We start from the raw sequence: 20,892 nt of genomic DNA on the forward strand, positions 1-20,892 counted from the left end.
TCGCCAGTTTGGTTTCATACATGATACAGGATGCTTGGGGCTGGTGCACTGGGATGATCCAGAGGGATGGTATGGGGAAGGAGGTGGGAGGAGGGTTCAGGATGGGGAACACGTGTACACCCGTGTGGATTCACGTTGGTATATGGCAAAACCAATACAATATTGTAAAGTTAAAAAAAAACACACACACAATATTATATTGGTTCCAGGTATTTAGAACTGAAATTTTTAAAAATACCATTTACAATAGCACCAAAAAATGAAATACCTAATTATAAATCTAACAAAATATGTACATATCTATGTCCAGAAGACTATGGAACAGTGTGGGAAAAAATCAAATAAAATCTAAGTAAATGAAAAAAAAAACAAAAAGAACTGGACATGGAACAACAGACTGGTTCCAAATAGAAAAAGGAGTACATCAAGGCTGTATATTGTCACCCTGCTCATTTAACTTCTATGCAGAGTATATGCGAAACACTGGGCTGGAAGAAGCACAAGCTGGAATCAAGATTGCCGGGAGAAATATCAATAACCTCAGATATGCAGATGACACCACCCTTATGGCAGAAAGTGGAGAGGAACTAAAAAGCCTCTTGATGAAAGTGAAAGAGGAAAGTGAAAAAGTTGGCTTAAAGCTCAACATTCAGAAAACGAAGATCATGGCATCCGGTCCCGGCACTTCATGGCAAATAGATGGGGAAACAGTGGAAACAGTGTCTGACTTTATTTTGGGGGGATCCAATTTTTTAATTAATATAATTTCAATTATTAAATTTTCATTTTAAAAATTCCTGGTCTTTCTGTAGTGTCTTCTCTGCACCTATTTTTTAATTGTCCTTAATTTTTATAAATATATGAAAACATGGCTGTTTATATTTTGTATTAAGTATCAAAGTTTCATGAGCCCTTTCCTATCTTGTTGCTTCTCTTGGTTGACAGTGCCTTGTTTTTCATGCGTTTAGTGAATTTTGACTGTAAATAGCTGAATTTCATTGAAAATTTCCTCTTTTAGATTCATGGAGATCTGGTATTATGTGTGTTCCTCCAGAAATTGTGTGTATTTTTCATCTGCGAAGGCTCTAGATAACTGTTCATTTGGAACTATGTTAAACTAAATTTTTAGTTTGTGAGTCTGGATTTGGACAGTATAAATTTTTACCTTAAGTCAATATGATAACCAGACTGTGAATTCAGGTTTTTTTGTTGTTTGTTTAGAGTGTGATTTTTTGTTTTGTTTTATTTTAATTTTATCTACTTATTTATTTTTTGCTGTGCTGGGTCTTTGTTGATGCTCAGGCTTTTCTCTAACTGTTGCAAGTGCAGCTAGTCGCTTGTTGTGGAGCCTGGGCTCTAGAGTGTGAGGGCTTCAATAGTTTTGGCTCCAAAGCACTAGAGAACAGATTCAATAGTTGTGACGCTCAGGCTTATTCATTCCAAGGCATGTGGGATCTTTCCTGGATCTGGGATCGAACCCAAGTCTCCTGAATTGGCAGGTGAATTTTTTTTTTTAAGCACTGAGCCACCAGAGAAGCCCCTGAATTCAGTTTTTTAGGGCTGTTGCCTTCCTCTGTTATACTGCCAAGTTTCAGGCAAATTTCATATAAACTTTGGTGAAAGTGAACAGTATTTCTAGTTCTCTGTCACACTAAAGTGGAACCCTTTGGGGTCTTTGACTTAAAGGAGGAAAGGTCTCTTCTTATACTCTCCACCATGAGCAGATCCCCAAGTTTTCCTCCTGTACTCCATGTGCCATGAGACTATGAAACTGATACCCAAGTTCACCTAATTTGGCAAAGGCCCTCAAATTCCTCTTATTTCTCTGATTCATACCATCACTATGTCTCTGACTTGAGAATTCTTGCTTTCTTTGCAGCTCAACAGTGTTTGTTTTCTTTCTTTCTTTTTTTTTAAATGGAAGTCTTCATTAATTTTCATATCATCCTTACACAGGCATGCTAACCTTCTCTGTATCATTCCAATTCTAGCATTTGTGCTGCTGAAGAGAGCACTCAAAATGCTCTTAATAAAACATTTTAAAGTTTTTATCTAGCATTTTAGTTATTTAAAATGGAAAGTTTAGTAATATTGCTATTGTCTTATCAGAAACAGAAATCCTCTTTTTATTTTTGAATCAATTTGGATGATTTCTGCTATTTTAGAAACTCATCTCTACCACCTACATTTTAAAAGTTGTTTGACCTATTTTTTTTTAACCATATTCCCTCAAGGGTTTTGTATCTGTGGTTATGGCCCAATTTTTATGTGTAGTTAATTTGTACCTTTTCCATCTCTTTTTCTAATATGATCAGGCCAATATAATTAATAAAGACAAATAATTGATTAAAAAAGAGAAATAGGTGATAAAAGAAAATGTGATAAGATCTATGAAATTTCTATGTGTGTTATGGAGGTACACACAAGAGACATTTTGGCAAGATTTAAATGGGAAGAATTTAAATGTATGTAAAACTCTCATGCTTGGTAAAGCCTCAAATAGACTGTGATACCAAAAACTCGGCCTCTGTCCATCAGTGTCAACTAGAATCTCAAAGATAGAGCTTTGAATGAAGTAGAAAATACATATCATGTAAGGCCTCATAAGCGTAATAAGGTGCAAAAGGGGACACAGCAGATACAGTTTTTGTTGCCAAAAAAACTATATGTCCCAACATGGGATGATTTGCTGAGGAGTTTTATAGCAAGGGTGCAGACTGAAGGCTGCTGATAAGCTAAGAGCAGGGGAGTGCAGGGCCTCCACTCCTCTAATCTGGTCTCAGGTAATCTTGATCAACTTTTCTGCTTCTTTTAATAGAACCTCAGGTGATCTTTCTCTGATAAGAAGAATCAGTTCAGTTCAGTCGCTCAGTGACTCTTTGAGAACCCATGGACTGCAGTACTTCAGGCTTTCCTGTCCATCCCCAACTCCCTTAGCTTGCTCAAACTTATGTCTATTGCATTGGTGATGCCATCTAGCCATCTCATCCTCTGTTGTTGTTGGGAAGCGTAGTGCAAAATAGCCGTAAAAGGAGAAAGTCCTTGGGAAAATGGCGAAGGGCCAGAAGTACCCGGCTTTGCACTGCGGACAGAAAAACATCTCCTGCCTTTGATTATGCTCAGCGCCAAGAGTTAATAGGGATGTTACTTGTGAAAGTGGGTTATGGGATAAGCCCATGAGTCATTTAGAGCGTGCTGTCCTTGAAATGTTTTTACTGATTATGTGTTAACTCCGTATGCACTCTGCTGGCTGTATACTTTAAGCTCTTTGTTCCTGCTTCTATAAAAAAGCTTGACTGCAGAAATAAACTTGTCAGTCCTTGCAAGAGACTGTCCAAGTGTCATTCTTTCAGATTCGTTGCTTCCAAGTCCCAGGGAGAAAATCCCCAACAGTTGTCATCTTCTCCTGCCTTCAATCTTTCCCAGCATCAGGGTTTTTTCAGTGAGTGGGATCTGCCTATCAGGTGGCCAAAGCTTCAGCTTCAGCATAAGTCCTTCCAATGAATATTCAGGACTGATTTCCTTTAGGATTGACTTATTTGATCTCCTTGCAGTTCAAAGGACTCTCAAGAGTCTTCTCCAACACCACAGTTCAAAAGCATCATTTTTTGGTGCTCAGCTTTCTTTATGGTAAGAAGAATGCTGACATGTAAAAGAGCTTAGAGACATTGTTACCTGTATACTTTAAGGTGGAATCAGAACCCTGCCTTAAGTCTGCACTATTGTTTCCTGGCTGCCCCTCCCTTTTCTTTGCCTCACTTCCCTTCCCAGATTCAGTCAGTCAGTCAGTCCAGTCACTCAGTCATGTCCGACTCTTTGCAACCCCATGGACTGCAGCATGCCAGCCCTCCCTGTCCATCACCAACTCCCAGAGCCTACTCAAACTCATGTCCATTTGAGTTGGTGATGCCATTCAACCATCTCATCCTCTGTCATCTCCTTCTCCTGCTGCCTTCAATCTTTCCCAGCATCAGGGTCTTTTCAAATGAGTCAGTTCTTCACATCAGGTGGCCAAAGTATTGGAGTTTCATCTTCAACATCACTCCTTCAGATGAATATTCAGGACTGATTTCCTTTAGAATTGACTAGTTGGATCTCCTTGCAGTCCAAGGGACTCTCAAGAGTCTTCTCCAACACTACAGTTCAGAAGCATCAATTCTTCAGACTCAGCTTTCTTTACAGTCTAATTCTTACATCCATACATGACTACTGGAAAAACCATAGCCTTGACTAGGTGGACCTTTGTTGACAAAGTAATGTCTCTGCTTTTTAATATGCTGTCTATGTTGGTCATAACTTTTCTTTCAAGGAGTAAGCAACTTTTAATTTCATGGCTGAAGTCACCATCTGCAGTGATTTTGGAGCCCCCCAAAATAAAGTCTGACACTGTTTCTACTGTTTCCCCATCTATTTCCCATGAAGTGATGGGGACAGGATGCTATGTTCTTAGTTTTCTGAATGTTGAGCTATAAGCCAACTTTTCCACTCTCCTCTTTCACTTTCATCAAGAGGATCTTTAGTTATTTGCTTTCTGCCATAAGAGTGCTGTCATCTGCATATCTGAGGTTATTGATATTTCTCTGGGCAACCTTGATTCCACCTTGTGCTTCTTCCAGCCCAGAGTTTCTCATGATGTACTCTGCATATAAGTTAAATAAGCAGGGTGACAATATACAGCCTTGACGTACTCGTTTCCTGATTCAGAACCAGTCTGTTGTTCCATGTCCAGTTCTAACTGTTGCTTCCTGACCTGCATACAGATTTCTCAGGAGGCAGGTCAGGTGGTCTAGTATTCCCATCTCTTTCAGAATTTTCCACAGTTTTTTTGTGATCCACACAGTCAAAGGCTTTGACATAGTCAATAAAGCAGAAGTAGATGTTTTTCTGGAACTCGCTTGCTTTTTCGATGATCCAACAGATGTTGGCAATTTGATCTCTGATTCCTTTGCCTTTTCTAAATCCAGTTTGAACATTTGGAAGTTCACAGTTCACGTATTGTTGAAGCCTGGCTTGGAGAATTTTGAGCATTCCTTTGCAACTGTGTGAGATGAGTGCAATTGTGCGGTAGTTTGAGCATTCTTTGTCATTGCCTTTCTTTGGGATTGGAATGAAAACTGACTTTTCCAGTCCTGTGGCCACTGCTGAGTTTTCCAAATTTGCTGGCATATTGAGTGCAGCACTTTTACAGCATCATATTTTAGAATTTGAAATAGCTCAACTGGAATTCTATCACCTCCACTAGCTTTGTTCATAGTGATGCTTGCTAAGGCCAACTTGACTTCACATTCCAGGATGTCTGGCTCTAGGTGAGTGATCACACCATCATGGTTATCTGGGTCATGAAGATCTCTTTTGTTTAGTTCTTCTGTGTATTCTTGCCACCTCTTCTTAATGTTTTCTGCTTCTGTTAGGTCCATACCATTTCTGTCCTTTATTGTGCCCATCTTTGCATGAAATGTTCCCCTGGTATCTCTAATTTTCTTGAAGAGATCTCTAGTCTTTCCCATTCTATTATTTTCCTCTATTTCTTTGCACTGATCACTATGGAAGGGTTTCTTATCTCTCCTTGCTATTGTTTGGAACTCTGCATTCAAATGGGTATATCTTTCCTTTTCTCCTTTGCTTTTCACTTCTCTTCTTTTCAGAGCTATTTGTAAGTCCTCCTCAGACAGCCATTTTGCTGTTTTCCATTTCTTTTTCTTGGGAATGGTCTTGATCACTGCCTCCTGTACGTCATGAACTATCATCCATGATTCATCAAGCACTCTATCAGATCTAGCTTGTTAAATCTATTTCTCACTTCCACTGTATAATTGTAAGGGATTTGACTTTGGTCATAGCTGAATGGCCTAGTGGTTTTTGCTACATTCTTCAATTTAATTCTGAATTTGGCAATAAGGAGTTCATGATCTGAGCCACAGTCAGCTCTCCATCTTGTTTTTTGCTGACTGTATAGAGCTTCTCCATCTTTGGCTGCAAAGAATATAATCAATCTGATTTCAGTGTCAACCATCTGGTGAAGTCCATGTGTAGAGTCTTCTCTTGTGATGTTGGAAGACTGTGTTTGCTATTACCAGTGTGGTCTCTTGGCAAAACTCTGTTAGCCTTTGGCCTACTTCATTCCGTACTCCAAGGCCAAATTTGCCTGTTATTCCAGGTATCTCTTGACTTCCTACTTTTGCATTCCAGTCCCCTATAATGAAAAGGTCATCTTTTTGGGGTGTTAGTTCAAGAAGACCTTGTAGGTCTTCATAGAACCATTCAACTTCAGCTTCTTCAGCATTGCTGGTTGAGGCATAGACTTGGATTACCATTATATTGAATGGTTTACCTTGGAAACGAACAGAGATCATTCTGTTTTTTGAGATTATATCCCAAGTACTACATTTCGGACTCTTTTGTTGACTATGATGGCTACTCCATTTCCTCTAAGGAATTCTTGCCCACAGTAGTAGATATAATGGTCGTCTGTGTTAAATTCACCCATTCCAGTCCATTATAGTTCACTGATAACTAAATGTCGACGTTCACTCTTGCCATCTCCTGTTTCACCACTTTCAATTTGCCTTGATTCACGGACTTAGCATTCCAGGTTCTTATGCAGTATTGTTCTTTACTATACAATATTGTTCTTTACAATTGGACCTTGCTTCCATCATCAGTCACATCCACAATTGGGTATTGTTTTTGCTTTGGTTCTATCTCTTCATTCTTTCTGGAGTTGTTTCTCCACTGATCTCCAGTAGCATATTGGGCACCTACTGACCTGGGGAGTTCATCTTTCTGTGTCCTATCTTTTTGCCTTTTCATACTGTTCATGGGGTTCTCAAGGCAAGAATACTGAAGTGGTTTTCCATTCCCTTCTCCAGGTGACCACATTTTGTCAGAACTCTCCACCATGACCCATCCGTCTTGGGCGGCCCTACATAGCATGGCTTATACTTTCATTGAGTTAGACAAGGCTGTGGTCCATGTGATTAGATTGGCTAGTTTTCTAGGATTGTGGTTTTCATTCTTTCTGCCCTCTGATGGAGAAGGATAAGAGGCTTATGGAAACTTCCTGATGGGAGAGACTGACTGGGGGTGAAAACTGGGTCTTATTCTGATGGGCCAGTCCAAAATTAGTAACTCTTTAATCCAATTTTCTGTTGATGGGTGGAGCTGTGTTCCCTCCCTGTTATTTACCTGGTGGAAAATTCTGAAAGAGATGGGAATACCAGCCCAACTGACCTGCCTCTTGAGAAACCTATATGCAGGTCAGGAAGCAACAGTTAGAACTGGACATGGAACAACAGACTGGTTCCAAATAGGAAAAGGAGTACGTTAAGGCTGTATATTGTCACCCTGCTTATTTAACTTCTATGCAGAGTACATCATGAGAAACGCCGGGTTGGACGAAGCACAAGCTGGAATCAAGATTGCTGGGAGAAATATCAATAACCTCAGATATGCAGATGACACCACCCTTATGGCAAAAAGTGAAGAAGAACTAAAAAGCCTCCTGATGAAAGTGAAAGAGGAGAGTGGAAAAAGTTGGCTTAAAGCTCAACATTCAGAAAATGAAGATCATGGCATCTGTCCCATCACTTCATGGGAAATAGATGAGGAAACAGTGGAAACAATGTCAGACTTTATTTTTGGGGGCTCCAAAATCACTGCAGATAGTGACTGCAGCCATGAAATTAAAAGACGCTTACTCCTTGGAAGAAAAGTTATGACCAACCTAGACAGCATATTGAAAAGCAGAGACATTACTTTGCCAGCAAAGGTCCACCTAGTCAAGGCTATGGTTTTTCCATTGGTCATGTATGGATGCGAGAGTTGGACTGTGAAGGAAGATGAGTGCTGAAGAATTGATGCTTTTGAACTGTGATGTTGGAGAAGACTCTTGAGAGTCCCTTGGACTGCAAGGAGATCCAACCAGTCCATTCTGAAGGAGATCAACCTGGGTATTCTTTGGAAGGAATGATGCTAAAGCTGAAACTCCAATACTTTGACCACCTCATGCAAAGAGTTGACTCATTGGAAAAGACTCTGATGCTGGGAGGGATTGGGGACAGGAGGATAAGGGGACGACAGAGGATGAGATGGCTGGATGGCATCACCGACTCGATGGACGTGAGTTTGAGTGAACTCCGGGAGATGATGATGGACAGGGAGGCCTGACATGCTGGGATTCATGGGGTCGCAAAATGTCGGACATGACTGAGCGACTAGATTGAACTGAACTGAACTGAACTGAAACTATGGTGGAGGTAATGAAGATAATGGCGACCTCTTTCAAAAGTTGCCGTGTATGTGCTACTACACTCAGTGCCCCCAACCCTGCAGCAGGCCACCACCAACCTATGCCTCTGCTGGAGACTCCTGGACACTCACAGGCAAGTCTGGGTCACTCTCTTGTGGGGTCACTCCTCCTTTCTCTTGGGTCATGGTGCACACAAAGTTCTATTTGTGCCCTCCAAGAGTCTGTCTCCCAGTCCTGTGTAAGTTCTGGCAGCTCTGTGGTGGGGTTAATGGCGACCTCCTCCAAGAGGGCTTATGCCATACCTAAGATTAGCAACTATTCCCAGATTAGCAACTATTTGAATCTTCCCTTTGGAACTCAGGGCTTCCCTGGTGGCTTAGATGGTAAAGAATCTGCCTGCAGTGTGGTAAACCTGGGTTCGATCCTTGGATTGGGAAGATCACCTCGAGAAAGAAATGGCAATCCATTCCAGTATTCTTGCCTGGGAAATCCCATGGACAGAGCAGCCTGATGGGCTGTAGTCTATGGGGTCACAAAGAGTCAGACACCTCCAAGTGAGTGACACTTTGGAACTCAGGGAAGATCATAGAGGCAGGAATCAAGAAACGGGGACAATTTTGTTCCTTTTTATGGATGAGTAATAGTCCATTGTGTGTGTGTGTGTGTGTGTGTGTACATATATACCACATTTTCTTTATTCATTCCTCTGCTAATGGACATTTAGGTTGCTTCCATGTCCTGGCTATTATAAAAGTGCTGCAATAAACATTAGGGTGCATATATCTTTTGCAATTATGTTTTTCTCTGGATGTATGCCAGTAGTGGGATTGGTGTGTCATACAGTACTTCTATTTTTAGTTGTTTAAAGGAACCTCCGTACTGTTCTCTATAGACTGTAGTCTACCAGGCTCATCTGCCCATGGGATTTTTCAAGAATACTGGAGTAGGTTGCCATTTCCTCCTCAAGGGGATCCTTCCAACCCAGGGATTGAGCCATGTGTGTCTTGCATGTCTCCTGCATTGGCAGGCAGGTTCTTTACTACTAGCGCCACCTGGGAAGCCCACTGTTCTCTATAGTGGTTGTAAAAGGAATGAAATTGTTCCATTTGCAAAGGTGTGGATGGACCTAGAAGCTGTCATACAAAGTGAAGTCAGAAGGAGAAAAATAAATACCATATATTGACACATATATGTGGAATCTAGAAAAATGGTACAGATGAGCCTATTTACAAAGCAGAGTTCCTTGGACAGCAAGGAGATCAAACCTGTCAATGCTAAAGGAAATCAACCCTGAATATTCATTGGAAGGACTGATGCTAAAGCTGAAGCTCAAGCTCCAATACTTTGGCCACCTGATGCAAAGGGCCAACTCATTGGAAAAGACCCTGATTCTGGGAAAGATTGAGGACAGGAGGAGAAGGGGATGACAGAGGATGAAATAGTTGGATGGCACCATTGACTCAAAGGAAATGAGTTTAGCAAACTCCGTGAGATAGTGAAGGACAGGGAAGCCTGGTGTGCTGCAGTCCATTGGGTCACAAAGAGTTGGATATGACTTAGTGACTGAACAATAACAACAAAGACAATTAAATTTAGCTTCTCCTAACCCAAAAAATCATGGTGTGGCTGGTCACCTCTAAGACAGCTCCCAGTGGTCTCTACCCCATAGTTTCTATATGCTGTATAATTTCCTCCCTTCAAGTGTAAACTTTTCAACTTACTTCTAAGGAATAGTGTACAGCAGGACAGTTGTGATGGCACTTCTGAGTTAGCTTATAAAAGGAGTTAATGGCTTGTTTTTGGTGCTGTATTTCATGCTGTCTCTTGAATGTCTTGCTCTGGGGAGAATCAGTTGCCATGTCATAAGACAGTGCTGTGGATAGGTACATGTGGCAAAGAACTGATGCCTACCAGGAGCCATAATGAAATTGTGTAACTCAGACTGAGATTTGAATTCAATATTTTAACTGAAATCCACACCTGGTTTCAGGAGTTAATGAAGTTCGGGTTCTTGACGTCTCATCACAGAAAGAATTCAGTGAGACACAAAGTGATAGGTAAGAAGTGGATTTATTTAGATAGAAACACACTCCACAGACAGAGTGTGGGCCACCTCAGAAGGCAAGAGTGGCCTCACAATGTTGTGTGGTTAGTTTTCATGGGATGGGAAATTTTTTAGGCTGATGAGTGGGAGGATTATTCCAATTATATTGGAGAAAGGGCAGAGATTTCCAGGAATCAAGTCACCTCTAACTGTTTGATCTTTGATACTCAGGCTCAGAACTGTCATGGCACTGTTGAATGTGTCACTTAGCTTATGTTAATGTATTACAATAAATGTATAATGAAGCTCAAAGTCCACTGGAAATCAAATACTCCACCATCTTGGACCTAGTTGGTTCTAACCAGTTTTTGTCATAGCCTATGTTTATGTCATGCTTTTAAAGGCTGTGTCCTGCCCCCTTCCCTCCTGTTTCAATATGACAACTTAGAAGTGTGTCCTCTTCTAGTTGAGACTTGAGATGACTGCAGCTGACATCTTGACTGTAGTCTTGAGGGAGATCACAAGCCAGAATCAGCCAGTTAAGCTGCTCTCAGATTTATGATCCACAAAAAACTGCGAGATAATAAATATTTGTTGTTGTCAGTGACAAATTTTGTAGTAATTCATTATTTAGCAATAGATAACTAATATCCCTAACTTGCAGGCAGGACAATCAGGCTGGGTCATGAAAACTATACTTGAGACAAAGAAATGAGAATGTAGTGATTGAGAGATCATAAGCTATTTTATTTATTGAAGAATTAAAATATTACATTAAGAAAAAACTTATCTAAAAAAGAATTAACACCAGAACTCTTTTGAATGTGATTATTACCTCAACCACCAGAAATAATAACCCTGCTGAATTAGTTCCTTGATAGTTATGTAAATCAAAATCTAAGCAATTGGCTGAAATCAGAATGTGAGTCATTGGACAGTTCCTCTTAGGAAGACTTAGATGAATCAATAAAGAAATTGAAATGAAACCTAACCTTTGGAGAAAGAGTATTTTTGTCATTCCTGTAGCCAAGGCCGCTAGTCAAAAGGAAACAGAGGATTGTGATAATGATCCAGTGAATCTGCCCCCGGAGCTCCCTTAAGCTTATCTCTTGTTTGACTTTGGAGAGTGGACTCTGTGTGATTTAGAGGCCAGAGACTTTTTGGCAATGGAAAGATGCAGAAAGCCAAGCTATAGACCCATCCTTTGATTTTGAGCCATTAGTACCACAGGTTCTCTTGCCCTTTCATGTCTGACAAATGCTCAGGTATTAAAGAATGATAAGGCTACCGCCATGAATGAGTAAAGGAATTTCTTGCTGTCTGTCAGGGAAGTGCCTGACCAACACCCTCTTCTCTGGTTGTGTAAGACAGGGACCCCATAAGGAAGAGATGGGAGGGAGAACAAAGACACCAATTCAAGAGGTGGTCATTTAGGACTTCATGATACAAGTTGTTTTGGATTTCCAGCGATGAAAGAAGTCTCTCCAGCACATGGCAGCAGCAGGTCAGAGTCCTAGGACCTGACTGGTTTTGTCAATCTGGCAGTTCAAGGTCAGTGCAAAGGACATCCCTAATACCTGAAGAAAGAGTTGGCAAAAAGTGAGGTCTTTACAGGTAAAACATCTCACCCACAGACCCTAGGATGAATCCCAGAGGAAAAGAAAGTGTCCATCACACTGAACCTACCCTTTCTACTATCACTTCTAATTCCTTCTCAAGAGTTTTCTCCTTTAGCTTTAGAATGGCAGTGGGGAGAGAAATGAGGGTGATGATGGCAAGATAGTGGAATATTAAGAACTGGGACATCTTTTTGTCTTTTTAAGAAACCACAGAAATCCTGCTGCTGGTATAATCAAGTTCTGCACAGGTCAATACTTTGTGCAATGAGTCTTCTCTACCCATGCCTTAAGCCTCTTTGGTTTCCAAGCAGAGAAAAATCATTTCTCTTTGAGCTTCCTAAGTAGATTTTAGCTAATCTGTGATACACTCAAGACACTTGGGTATAAAAATAGTAGGAATATAACATAATAAAAAAGAACAAGAAATTATCCCCATTTACCCCTGACTTGTCAAGATAAGCAGAGAAGCAATGAGGAAATTGATTACAGTTTCATCATCAGCTCCTCCTTAGCACACAAGGCCAATTTTTCAAGTGAAATGTTTTATTTAACAGGCTTTTCCAGATGAGCTGAATGAGGAATCAAAGTAAGGTTCCACTTAGTGGCTTTTAATTTGACCATGATACACTCATTTCTATTAGGAATAAATTGACCAGATAGATCTTACAGCATTATTTTCTGTATGCCTTAAACTGGTAATAACATAACTTTCTACTTGAATAGGGGAGCTCATATTTATTAAGAACATACTTTAAAAATTACATGACTTAATTCATTTAATTCTCAAAATAGTCCTCTGATTAAGCTCTTACCTGGATTACACATACACAGATAGTGGTGATTCCAATATACAGGAAATTAGAGTGAAACCACTGTTTTGCTTGTATATAGCAACCCTAGAAAAAATTACATGTACAAATGACACTACTATATTACTCAACTTTATCAAGAGGCTTATTTGGGATAATAGTTTATCTCTTGCCAAGACACTTAGGACAGGCATTATATATATATATATATATATATATATATATATATATATATATATATATTATATGGATGAAGAAATGAGCATGAAGTAGAGAACATTAAACTAGAGACTTTTCCAGTATTATTATAATTACAGTGGAAGTAAACAAACTAGAAGTCTTATATATTTACACAGTGCATTAAACTAACTCCCAAGAGGCAGGTCAACAACATATGTCCTTGTATTGTTTGAACATTCACTACTGTCTTGGTATTGACAAATAGGAATATAGGCTATGCAATCCTATGACTGGTTGCATTTCAGCTTCTGCTTCAAAAGCCAGTAATCATATCATAGCCCTACCAAGCTGCAGGGCAGTTGCTGGTTGGTGGGTGTCCCAGTCTTTCTTCACAGACTGCCCACCCACCCAAATTCCAGAGATTTCCAAACAGTATCAAGTGGGTGACATGGATAACAGGACCTTAGGGACTTGGTCTAGTTGGAAGATGATTTGGGCTTCTTCCCTGGGTCTAGTCAGAAGTTCCATCAACTATCTCACCCTCAGCTCCTCACTCTTCACTTATAATTAATTCTGCTAAGGGATTGGATGCTGCCATCTCCAAGGAAGGAGAGCAGGGAAATAAATAGAAAAAGAAGCTTTTCTGCTTCTACCTTGCAAATTTCAACCATAAGAAGACCTAATTATTACTCAAGAAAAATCTAGACATAGTCTTCTGCCACTATCACATAAACTTTTCCCCTCTAATATAATAGTTCAGAGTAGCAAGATTCTTAATGGCATCTCTAGTCTAGATAAACTTGTTCTTTTTTTTTTTTTTTTGCTTATTTTTCTTTTTTGTTTTTCTTATTTTCTAGTTATGTGTTTCCCTAGTCTCTCTTTTGTTTGAGGTTTCCTGTTTATGGATGGGATCCAGTCCTGTATGACTGGATTTCTAAGGGAATTAAAGGTTTAATCACAGTGGCCAATAGCAGAAACGTTTCCAAAAATAAATTACCTTAACAGCTGAGCCTTTGGGGCAAGATGCTGGTGGTCCAGATGTCCAGTCACTCGTGCCATTTACACCACAACATTGCAGCTGAAAGCCAAAGCCCCAAAAAGCAATGGTTAGTCAGATAACAGAAAGAAAACATGGGCCTTGGAGAAAAGGTGAACCTTTCTGATTTGACTCTATAGCAGAAAATACAGAACTGACTTGTTTACTATGGCTCCATAGAACTGAGTACTTTCAAACCTGTTATACCATTTTACTCACAAACCTGTTATACCATTTTATTCACATAAAACTTCTTGAAGTGGAGAGGGCATATTTAACTTATTCACATTTAATAGATCAAAAATTAGGCACACAGGGGACTTTATAATGGAGGGATCAGGCTGACCACACCTAGACCCACTGTATGTCTGTTAGCATAGCTGATGCCATCTTGGGCCCTTACAGTTTCTCCTGTCCTACACAGACCCTACCCCTGTGCAGTGAATCACCTCTATGCCATTAAGGGCTTTATAAATAATAGGTATTGTGGCCTTTATGCTCCATTAGTTCTCAAACAATGATGAAAACTTTTGCTGATGTATTTTTGGCACCCAGACAACTAGTTACCATTCATCTTGACTAGGAGTGCATGTCCTGTTTTCAAGCATCTACCTCCATACCCTAAGTTAACTATCAAATCCTCCTAATAGCCCCTTGGCAATATGGAGTGTACATGTGAATGCTTCCAGATTGTTGTCCACCTGATCCTGATACCACCCTATGAGTAAGCTACTCTTCAATAAACTGACCCAGTGATTATATGGAGCTACCCAGCTTGTTTTTGTCTCAAGATGCCTTCTCAGTTCACTGGGCATTTTCTGTTCCTTCCATCCTTAGACAATTGGCAAGCTAGGCAGGAGACTGAAAATGATGCAAGAATGGGTGAAGGGGCCAAGCAGGGAAAAGCTTGCTGTTGTGGGAGAAATCCCAGGTTGGCCAGCCATTTCCACGTGGGGTGATCTGGCTAAATTTATGGAACAATTCAGGCTGATGCAAGTGTACAGGGACACAATGGAAACACCAAAGGACTTACTAAATACATTAACCAAAGAGGTAGCAAAGCAAAAGTGGGGGGGGGGGGCAAAAGTGAGCGATCTATTGCAGCTGTTGCATGGCCTTTGTTATGAACTCTAAAATTTAGCACAGAAAAGGAATTACAGCTCAGTTGGGCACTAGAGAGAGATGTATGGATGGCATGTTCTGCAACTTAGGACATTATGTCAAAGAAAGTACAACAGGAAGAACCTACTGAAATGATAGAATGTAAGATGGCTAGATGTAGGGCCCTAGGCTACCCCATTCAAAGGTGAGGACTATTATTTCACAGGACAACTGGGACCCCAAGAAGTGGAATTCTTGGGCTCATGACTCCTCAGAAGATGAGGACATAATTATAGAAGAAGAAGAGGACCTGCAGTCACAACCTCTGATTCAAACTAAAGCACAGGATGCTAGAGAACCGAGAGATAATAGGAAGGAAATGGCAACCCACTCCAGTATTCTTGCCTGGAGAATCCCATGGACAGAGGAGCCTGGCAGGCTACAGTCCATGGGGTCATAAGAGTCGGATATGACTTAGCAATTAAACCACCGCAAGAGCTGAAAAACAACCCCATGAGATTTTTCCCTCCCTGAACTAGTAGAAATAACCAGAATATTTAAACAAAAAGTAGAAAGGGCATTGCAGCCTAGGTTCTCCATTTGTGGGATACTGGGGACAATGGCATTGTGTTAAATGGGCCACAAATGTGTAAAATGGCTTCTGTTATAGCACCAACTGCCTTCTGGCAATGTTTGTATGGGGCTGGGGTGGGAGAAAAATGAGAGCACCCAGCCAACTTAATTAAAAGGATATTTGCAGGTATACCCTGGATTCCTAAGGATTAGAGGTGGGGTTAAGGGTGCTCCTTGGTATGCAGGTCCCAGGTTGAACAGACTATTTATTGGTCCTGCACCAATAAACAGATTGTTCTAGCAAATACTGTACAAATGCACCATGATTTATGGACATCCATCTAAGTTCCAAAGGGAAGTAGCAACCATTGATGGGATATGAGGTCAAACATTCTAAGGTGAAACAAGGGAGCTTGTATTTACAAATCAGAAGATTGCCTCTCCCTCCTTTTCTGGTTTATCTTCACCCATATCTGAGTATATTTTGGGTGTGTATGTCCTATAGGACCTGGACCTCAAACCACCATGGGTGAGTTCGACTTATGGATCAGACACTCAAGCTTATAATGGTTAGTCATGCTAAATTGGAGTTGTAAAGTTGCCTATCTCCCCCAGAGAGTAGTAGCAATAAAAAACAATAATGGGTACCTGAGGGATAAGAAAAAATAACTTCTACCATTAAAGAATTAGAGAAAGTGGTGGTTATAATACCAGCACAAAGCCTGTTCAATAACCCCATGAAGCCAGTGAAAAAAAAAACAAATGGTACCTGGTGTATGGCAGTAGACTGTAGAGAATTAATCAAGGTAATACCCTCTATCTATGCAGCAGTTACAAAAACTCTTGGATAAAATTGCCACTTCTCTTAAGGCATAGCCTCATCTCAAGACAGTGTCTTAGATTTGTCTAATGCCTTTTCTTAGCAAACACTTAGATAAGGGGTCCCAGGACCAGTGCACCTTCATGTGGGAAGGCGGGGGCGGGGTGGGGCGCGGGGGGGGCGGGGCGGAGGACAATGGTCTTTTACCATCCTACCCCAATGTCATCCCTGGACTTGAAGAAATGGACTCTCTTTCTTTCTGTAGTTCTCTATCATTACATTACACTGACAATACTAGGTTAACCTGTAATGACTTGTTTTCTCTTTCCCGAGCCTCTTCTGGAACATTTAAGCATAAAGATGGGAGTTCAACACCAATAAGCTACAAGGACCTGGACAGTCAGTAAAGTTGCTAGGAGTTATCTAGTCTGCCAAGACTGAAGGGATGCCCAAAGCTGCTATTGATAGAATATAGATAAACCATGTCCTACAATAGAAAAGAACTACAATCCCTTATAGGTGTGCTAGGGTATGGGCGGCCTTTTATTCTCCACCTTGTCCAAATATTGAGACCCCTATATTCTTTGGGGCTTCCCAGGTGACTCAGCAGCAAAGACTTTGCCTGCAGTATAGGAGCCATGCGAGTTGTGAACTTGGGTTCGATCCCTGCTTTGGGAAGATCCCTTTGAGGAAGAAATGGCAACCCACTCCAGTATTCTTGCTGGGAAAATCCCATTGGACAGAGGAGCCTGACAGGCTGCCATCCACAGGGTTGCAGGGTCAAAACACTACTGAGCACACAGCACATATGATTTAGTGAAAAAGGGAAATACCTGGGTTAGGAATACCCCACCCCACAAGCCCACAAGAGGCTTTTGAAAAGGCAAAACTGATTGTCAAATAAGTCCAAGGACTGGAGGTGTTAATGCCAGACACAAGTTGTGAGTTGGATGTAAGTCTATACCCAGGAGGGTTTGAATAAGGACTATGGTAGCGACAAAATGGGAAATGAGTCCTACTAGGATTTTGGTCTCAGTTTTGGGAAGGGGCAAAGAATTGATATAGTACTATGAAAAAACAATTGTCAGCAATATATCTAGACTTACAACAAACTGAGTGTCTAGCCACTGACTTACCTGTCAGTGTACAGACATCCCTGCCTGTGGGGGGATGGATTAAGTAGTAGTAGTAGTAGTAGTAGTAGTTAAGTCGCCAAGTTGTGTCTGACTCTTGTGACCCCACAGACCCTGCCAGGCTCCTCTGTCCATGGGATTCTTCAGGCAGGAATACTAGAGTGGGTTGCCATTTGCTTAGGATGGATTAAAGACATGTTTTTAAAGCCTATGAATGCCTGTGCACAACTGAGTACCTTACAAAAGTGGCATGCATACCTTCAAGAGAGAAGCACTTATAACACTGGTCCACTTATGCAGGAATTGCATATAGTGACCTATATCTACCCACCAGAGACCCCAGTGACATCACCTGTTGGACCCAATTTACTTCAAGTACAGGAAGGTACCTGGATGCCCCTTGTGGATACATGGTACCCCGAGGACAGCTGTAAGGGTGATCTACCTTGGTGATCACCATAGCTGTTCTTCTGGATTCACATGTCATCTGATTCAAGGAAGGGACTGGACATAATAGTCATTGGGCAGAACTCAGAGCAGGATGGCTGGTGATTGCTTACAATCCCATGCCCCTCAACCTTGCCACTGACATTTGGGCAGTATGGAAAGGCTTGACAATATGGATGTCTCAATGGCATCAAGATAATTGGAAACAGTAAATGAACCTCTGTGGGAGTCTGAGTTATGGGCTGATATCTGAACTGCTTGCACATAACCTTGTGCCAATGTGACCATATGGCATGCTTTCGCTCACTCACCCTCAACTCTGCCAGGAAATTGCAAAGCAGATACATTAGCAGGGACAAGAGGCTTGTGTCTGCAAGAATTACAGACCTCCTCCAATGCAGCAGAACGACTCCACCGAAAGTCAGACATAGAATTCCTGAAACAACTTGGGAAATAGTAAAAAGGCTTCATTTGCCTCTCAAATCTATGGGCCTCCAAGTTACAGATAAGGACTGCATTATGCATCATTTGAGGTGGTGCCCTCCTCTGGTTACAGATGGCAAGTGGACCACATAGGCTTTTGCCTGTGTCAGAAGGGTATAAATATGCCCTTACCTGTGCTGACACAGCCTCTGGGTTGGTGCTAGCCTTTGCTAGTAGGAAAGCCAATCAGACTGCTATTAATACAATCAAAGGCAAAATTGTCAAACTACCAAAACTGGAAGTTATGTGTGGAACACCAGCCCAAATTGGCAGTGATCAGGTGACTGGACATGAAAGATAAGAGTGAGCAGAAGCCCAAGAAATTCCCTGGACTTTCAATCTACCATATAACCCCACCATTGTTCAGTCACTCAGTTGTGTCTGACTCTTTATGACCCCATGGACTGCAGCATGCCAGGCTTCCCTGTCCTTCACTATCTCTGAGGGTTTGCTCAAACTCATGTCCGTTGAATTGATGATGTCATCCAGCCATCTCATCCTCTGTCGTCCCCTTCTCTGCCTGCCCTCAATCTTTCCCAGCATCAGGATATTTTCAAATGAGTCAGCTCTTCACAGCAGGTGGCTAACGTATTGGAGTTTCAGCTTCAGCATCAGTCCTTCCAATGAATATTCAGGATTGATTTCCTTTAGGATTGACTGGTTTGATCTCTTTGCTGTTCAAGGGACTCTCAAGAATCTTCTCCAACACCTTAGTTCAAAAGCATCAATTCTTTGTCACTCAGCCGTCTTATAGTACAACTCTCATATTTGTACATGACTACCAGAAAAATCATAGCTTTGACTATAGCTTTGTCTGCAGAATGATGTCTCTGCTTCTTAATATGCCAAGTTTGTCACAGCTTTTCTTCCAAGGAGCAAGAGTCTTTTAATTTCATGGCTGCAGTCACTGTAGCTGGCTTTATAAAATGTGTCAACCAGATAGATGTTAAAAGCCTTATTTCCTGCTGCTGCTGCTAAGCTGCTAAGCCGCTTCAGTCGTGTCCAACTCTGTGCGACCCCATAGATGGCAGCCCACGAGGCTCCGTCATCCCTGGGATTCTCCAGGCAAGAACACTGGAGTGGGTTGCCATTTCCTTCTCCTATTTCCTGAGGGCACATTAAAAGTTTGGTCCTGAGGGCTGTCTGAAGCTATCAGACTATTAAATGCCTGGGGCCAACAATCTGCATATGAATGGCTGGATGGATGGACAATAAAACGGAGGCTGAGAGTGCAGGTTCAAAAGGGAGGTCTTGTCCTAACATATAGCACAGGGACTCTGCTCAATGTTATGTGGCAGCCTGGGTAGGAGGGGAGTTTGGGAGAGATTGAATATGTGTATATGTATGGTTGAATCTCTTTGCTGTTCACCTGAAATTATCACAACATTGTTAATCAGCCATGTTGTTATTCAGTCATTAAGGCATATCTGACTCTTTGCAACCCCTTGGACTGCAGCATGCCAGACTTCACTGTCTCCACTGTCTCCTGGAGTTTGCTTGAATTCATGTCCATTTGAGTCAGTGATGCTATCTAACAATTTCATCTTCTGCCACCCCCTTCTCTTTTGCCTTCAATCTTTCCCAACATCAGAGTATACACCCCAAAATAAATTTAAAAGTTTTAAAAAAAGGAAGCCTTGGGCCTGTCAGGTGGGATGAAGATCTTGTGGGTTTTTTGTTTGTTTGTTTGATTTTTAGGGGGAAGCTACGGGACATCCCACCTGGTGTTACTAAAATTCATTGGTGTTTAAATTGTTCTCTCCATTCCAAGTGGCTTGGTATCCTAACCCCTTGGGAGACAGGATTTGCTTCCAGTATCACCTTCAGTCCAGATGGACAATAAAAAAGTTTTATAGAAAACTTTTATATAGAAAGTTTATATAGAAATGGGACCCCTTCGGGCCCAAATCACCTCTCCAGAAGCATTAGTACAGTGAGCTAAACCCACAAGAAGTAGGTTTACTCAGGTGGATTCCCACTGAGCCCCATCTGCAAATGGTGGCGGCCGGGAGGAGCTACTCCACGCCCCCACGCCCCCACGCCCCCACGCCCAAGGCCAGGGGTGGCGGCCGGGAGGAGCAATCCCCACATCCAAGGAGTGGTGGCTGCCCGGGCACAGGAGGGCCTAGAGGAGCTATCCCACGTTGAACGTCAGAAAGGGGGGCCGTGAGGAGATACCCCTTGTGCAAGGTAAGAGAAACCCAAGTAAGATGGTAGATGTTGCAAGAGGGCATCAGAGAGCAGACACAATGAAACCATATTCAAACTAGTCAATCTAATCACACTAGGACCACAGCCTTGTCTAACTCAATGAAACTAAGCCATGCCCATGGGGCAACCAAAGACAGGCGGGTCATGGTGGAGCGATCTGACAGAATGTGGCCCACTGGAGAAGGGAA

At 41.6% G+C, this 20,892-nt stretch overlaps 1 protein-coding gene and 1 non-coding gene across 4 annotated transcripts in view; both read right to left on the reverse strand.

Annotated features, from left to right (window-relative positions):
• Positions 1-1,911: 1,911 nt before the first annotated feature.
• On the reverse strand, positions 1,912-2,015 carry LOC139182355 (U6 spliceosomal RNA). Its single transcript, XR_011566026.1, has one exon. It is a non-coding gene; the product is annotated as a U6 spliceosomal RNA (small nuclear RNA).
• Positions 2,016-11,018: 9,003 nt separating this feature from the next.
• CD53 (CD53 molecule) overlaps positions 11,019-20,892 on the reverse strand; it is a 38,858-nt gene continuing 28,984 nt past the window's right edge. For 2 of the 3 annotated variants that reach the window (XM_070785948.1, XM_019956872.2), the window contains 3 exons: positions 13,898-13,978; positions 12,724-12,807; positions 11,019-11,869 (listed from right to left, as the gene is read on the reverse strand). In XM_070785948.1, the coding sequence (XP_070642049.1) occupies positions 11,798-11,869; positions 12,724-12,807; positions 13,898-13,978 (237 nt within the window). In that variant the 3' untranslated portion in view covers positions 11,019-11,797. The remainder of the gene's footprint in view (positions 11,870-12,723; positions 12,808-13,897; positions 13,979-20,892) is intronic. The other variant, XM_070785949.1, reaches the window with a different exon arrangement.

This window comes from Bos indicus, chromosome 3, assembly GCF_029378745.1.
Source record: "Bos indicus isolate NIAB-ARS_2022 breed Sahiwal x Tharparkar chromosome 3, NIAB-ARS_B.indTharparkar_mat_pri_1.0, whole genome shotgun sequence".
Lineage (NCBI taxonomy): Eukaryota > Metazoa > Chordata > Mammalia > Artiodactyla > Bovidae > Bos > Bos indicus.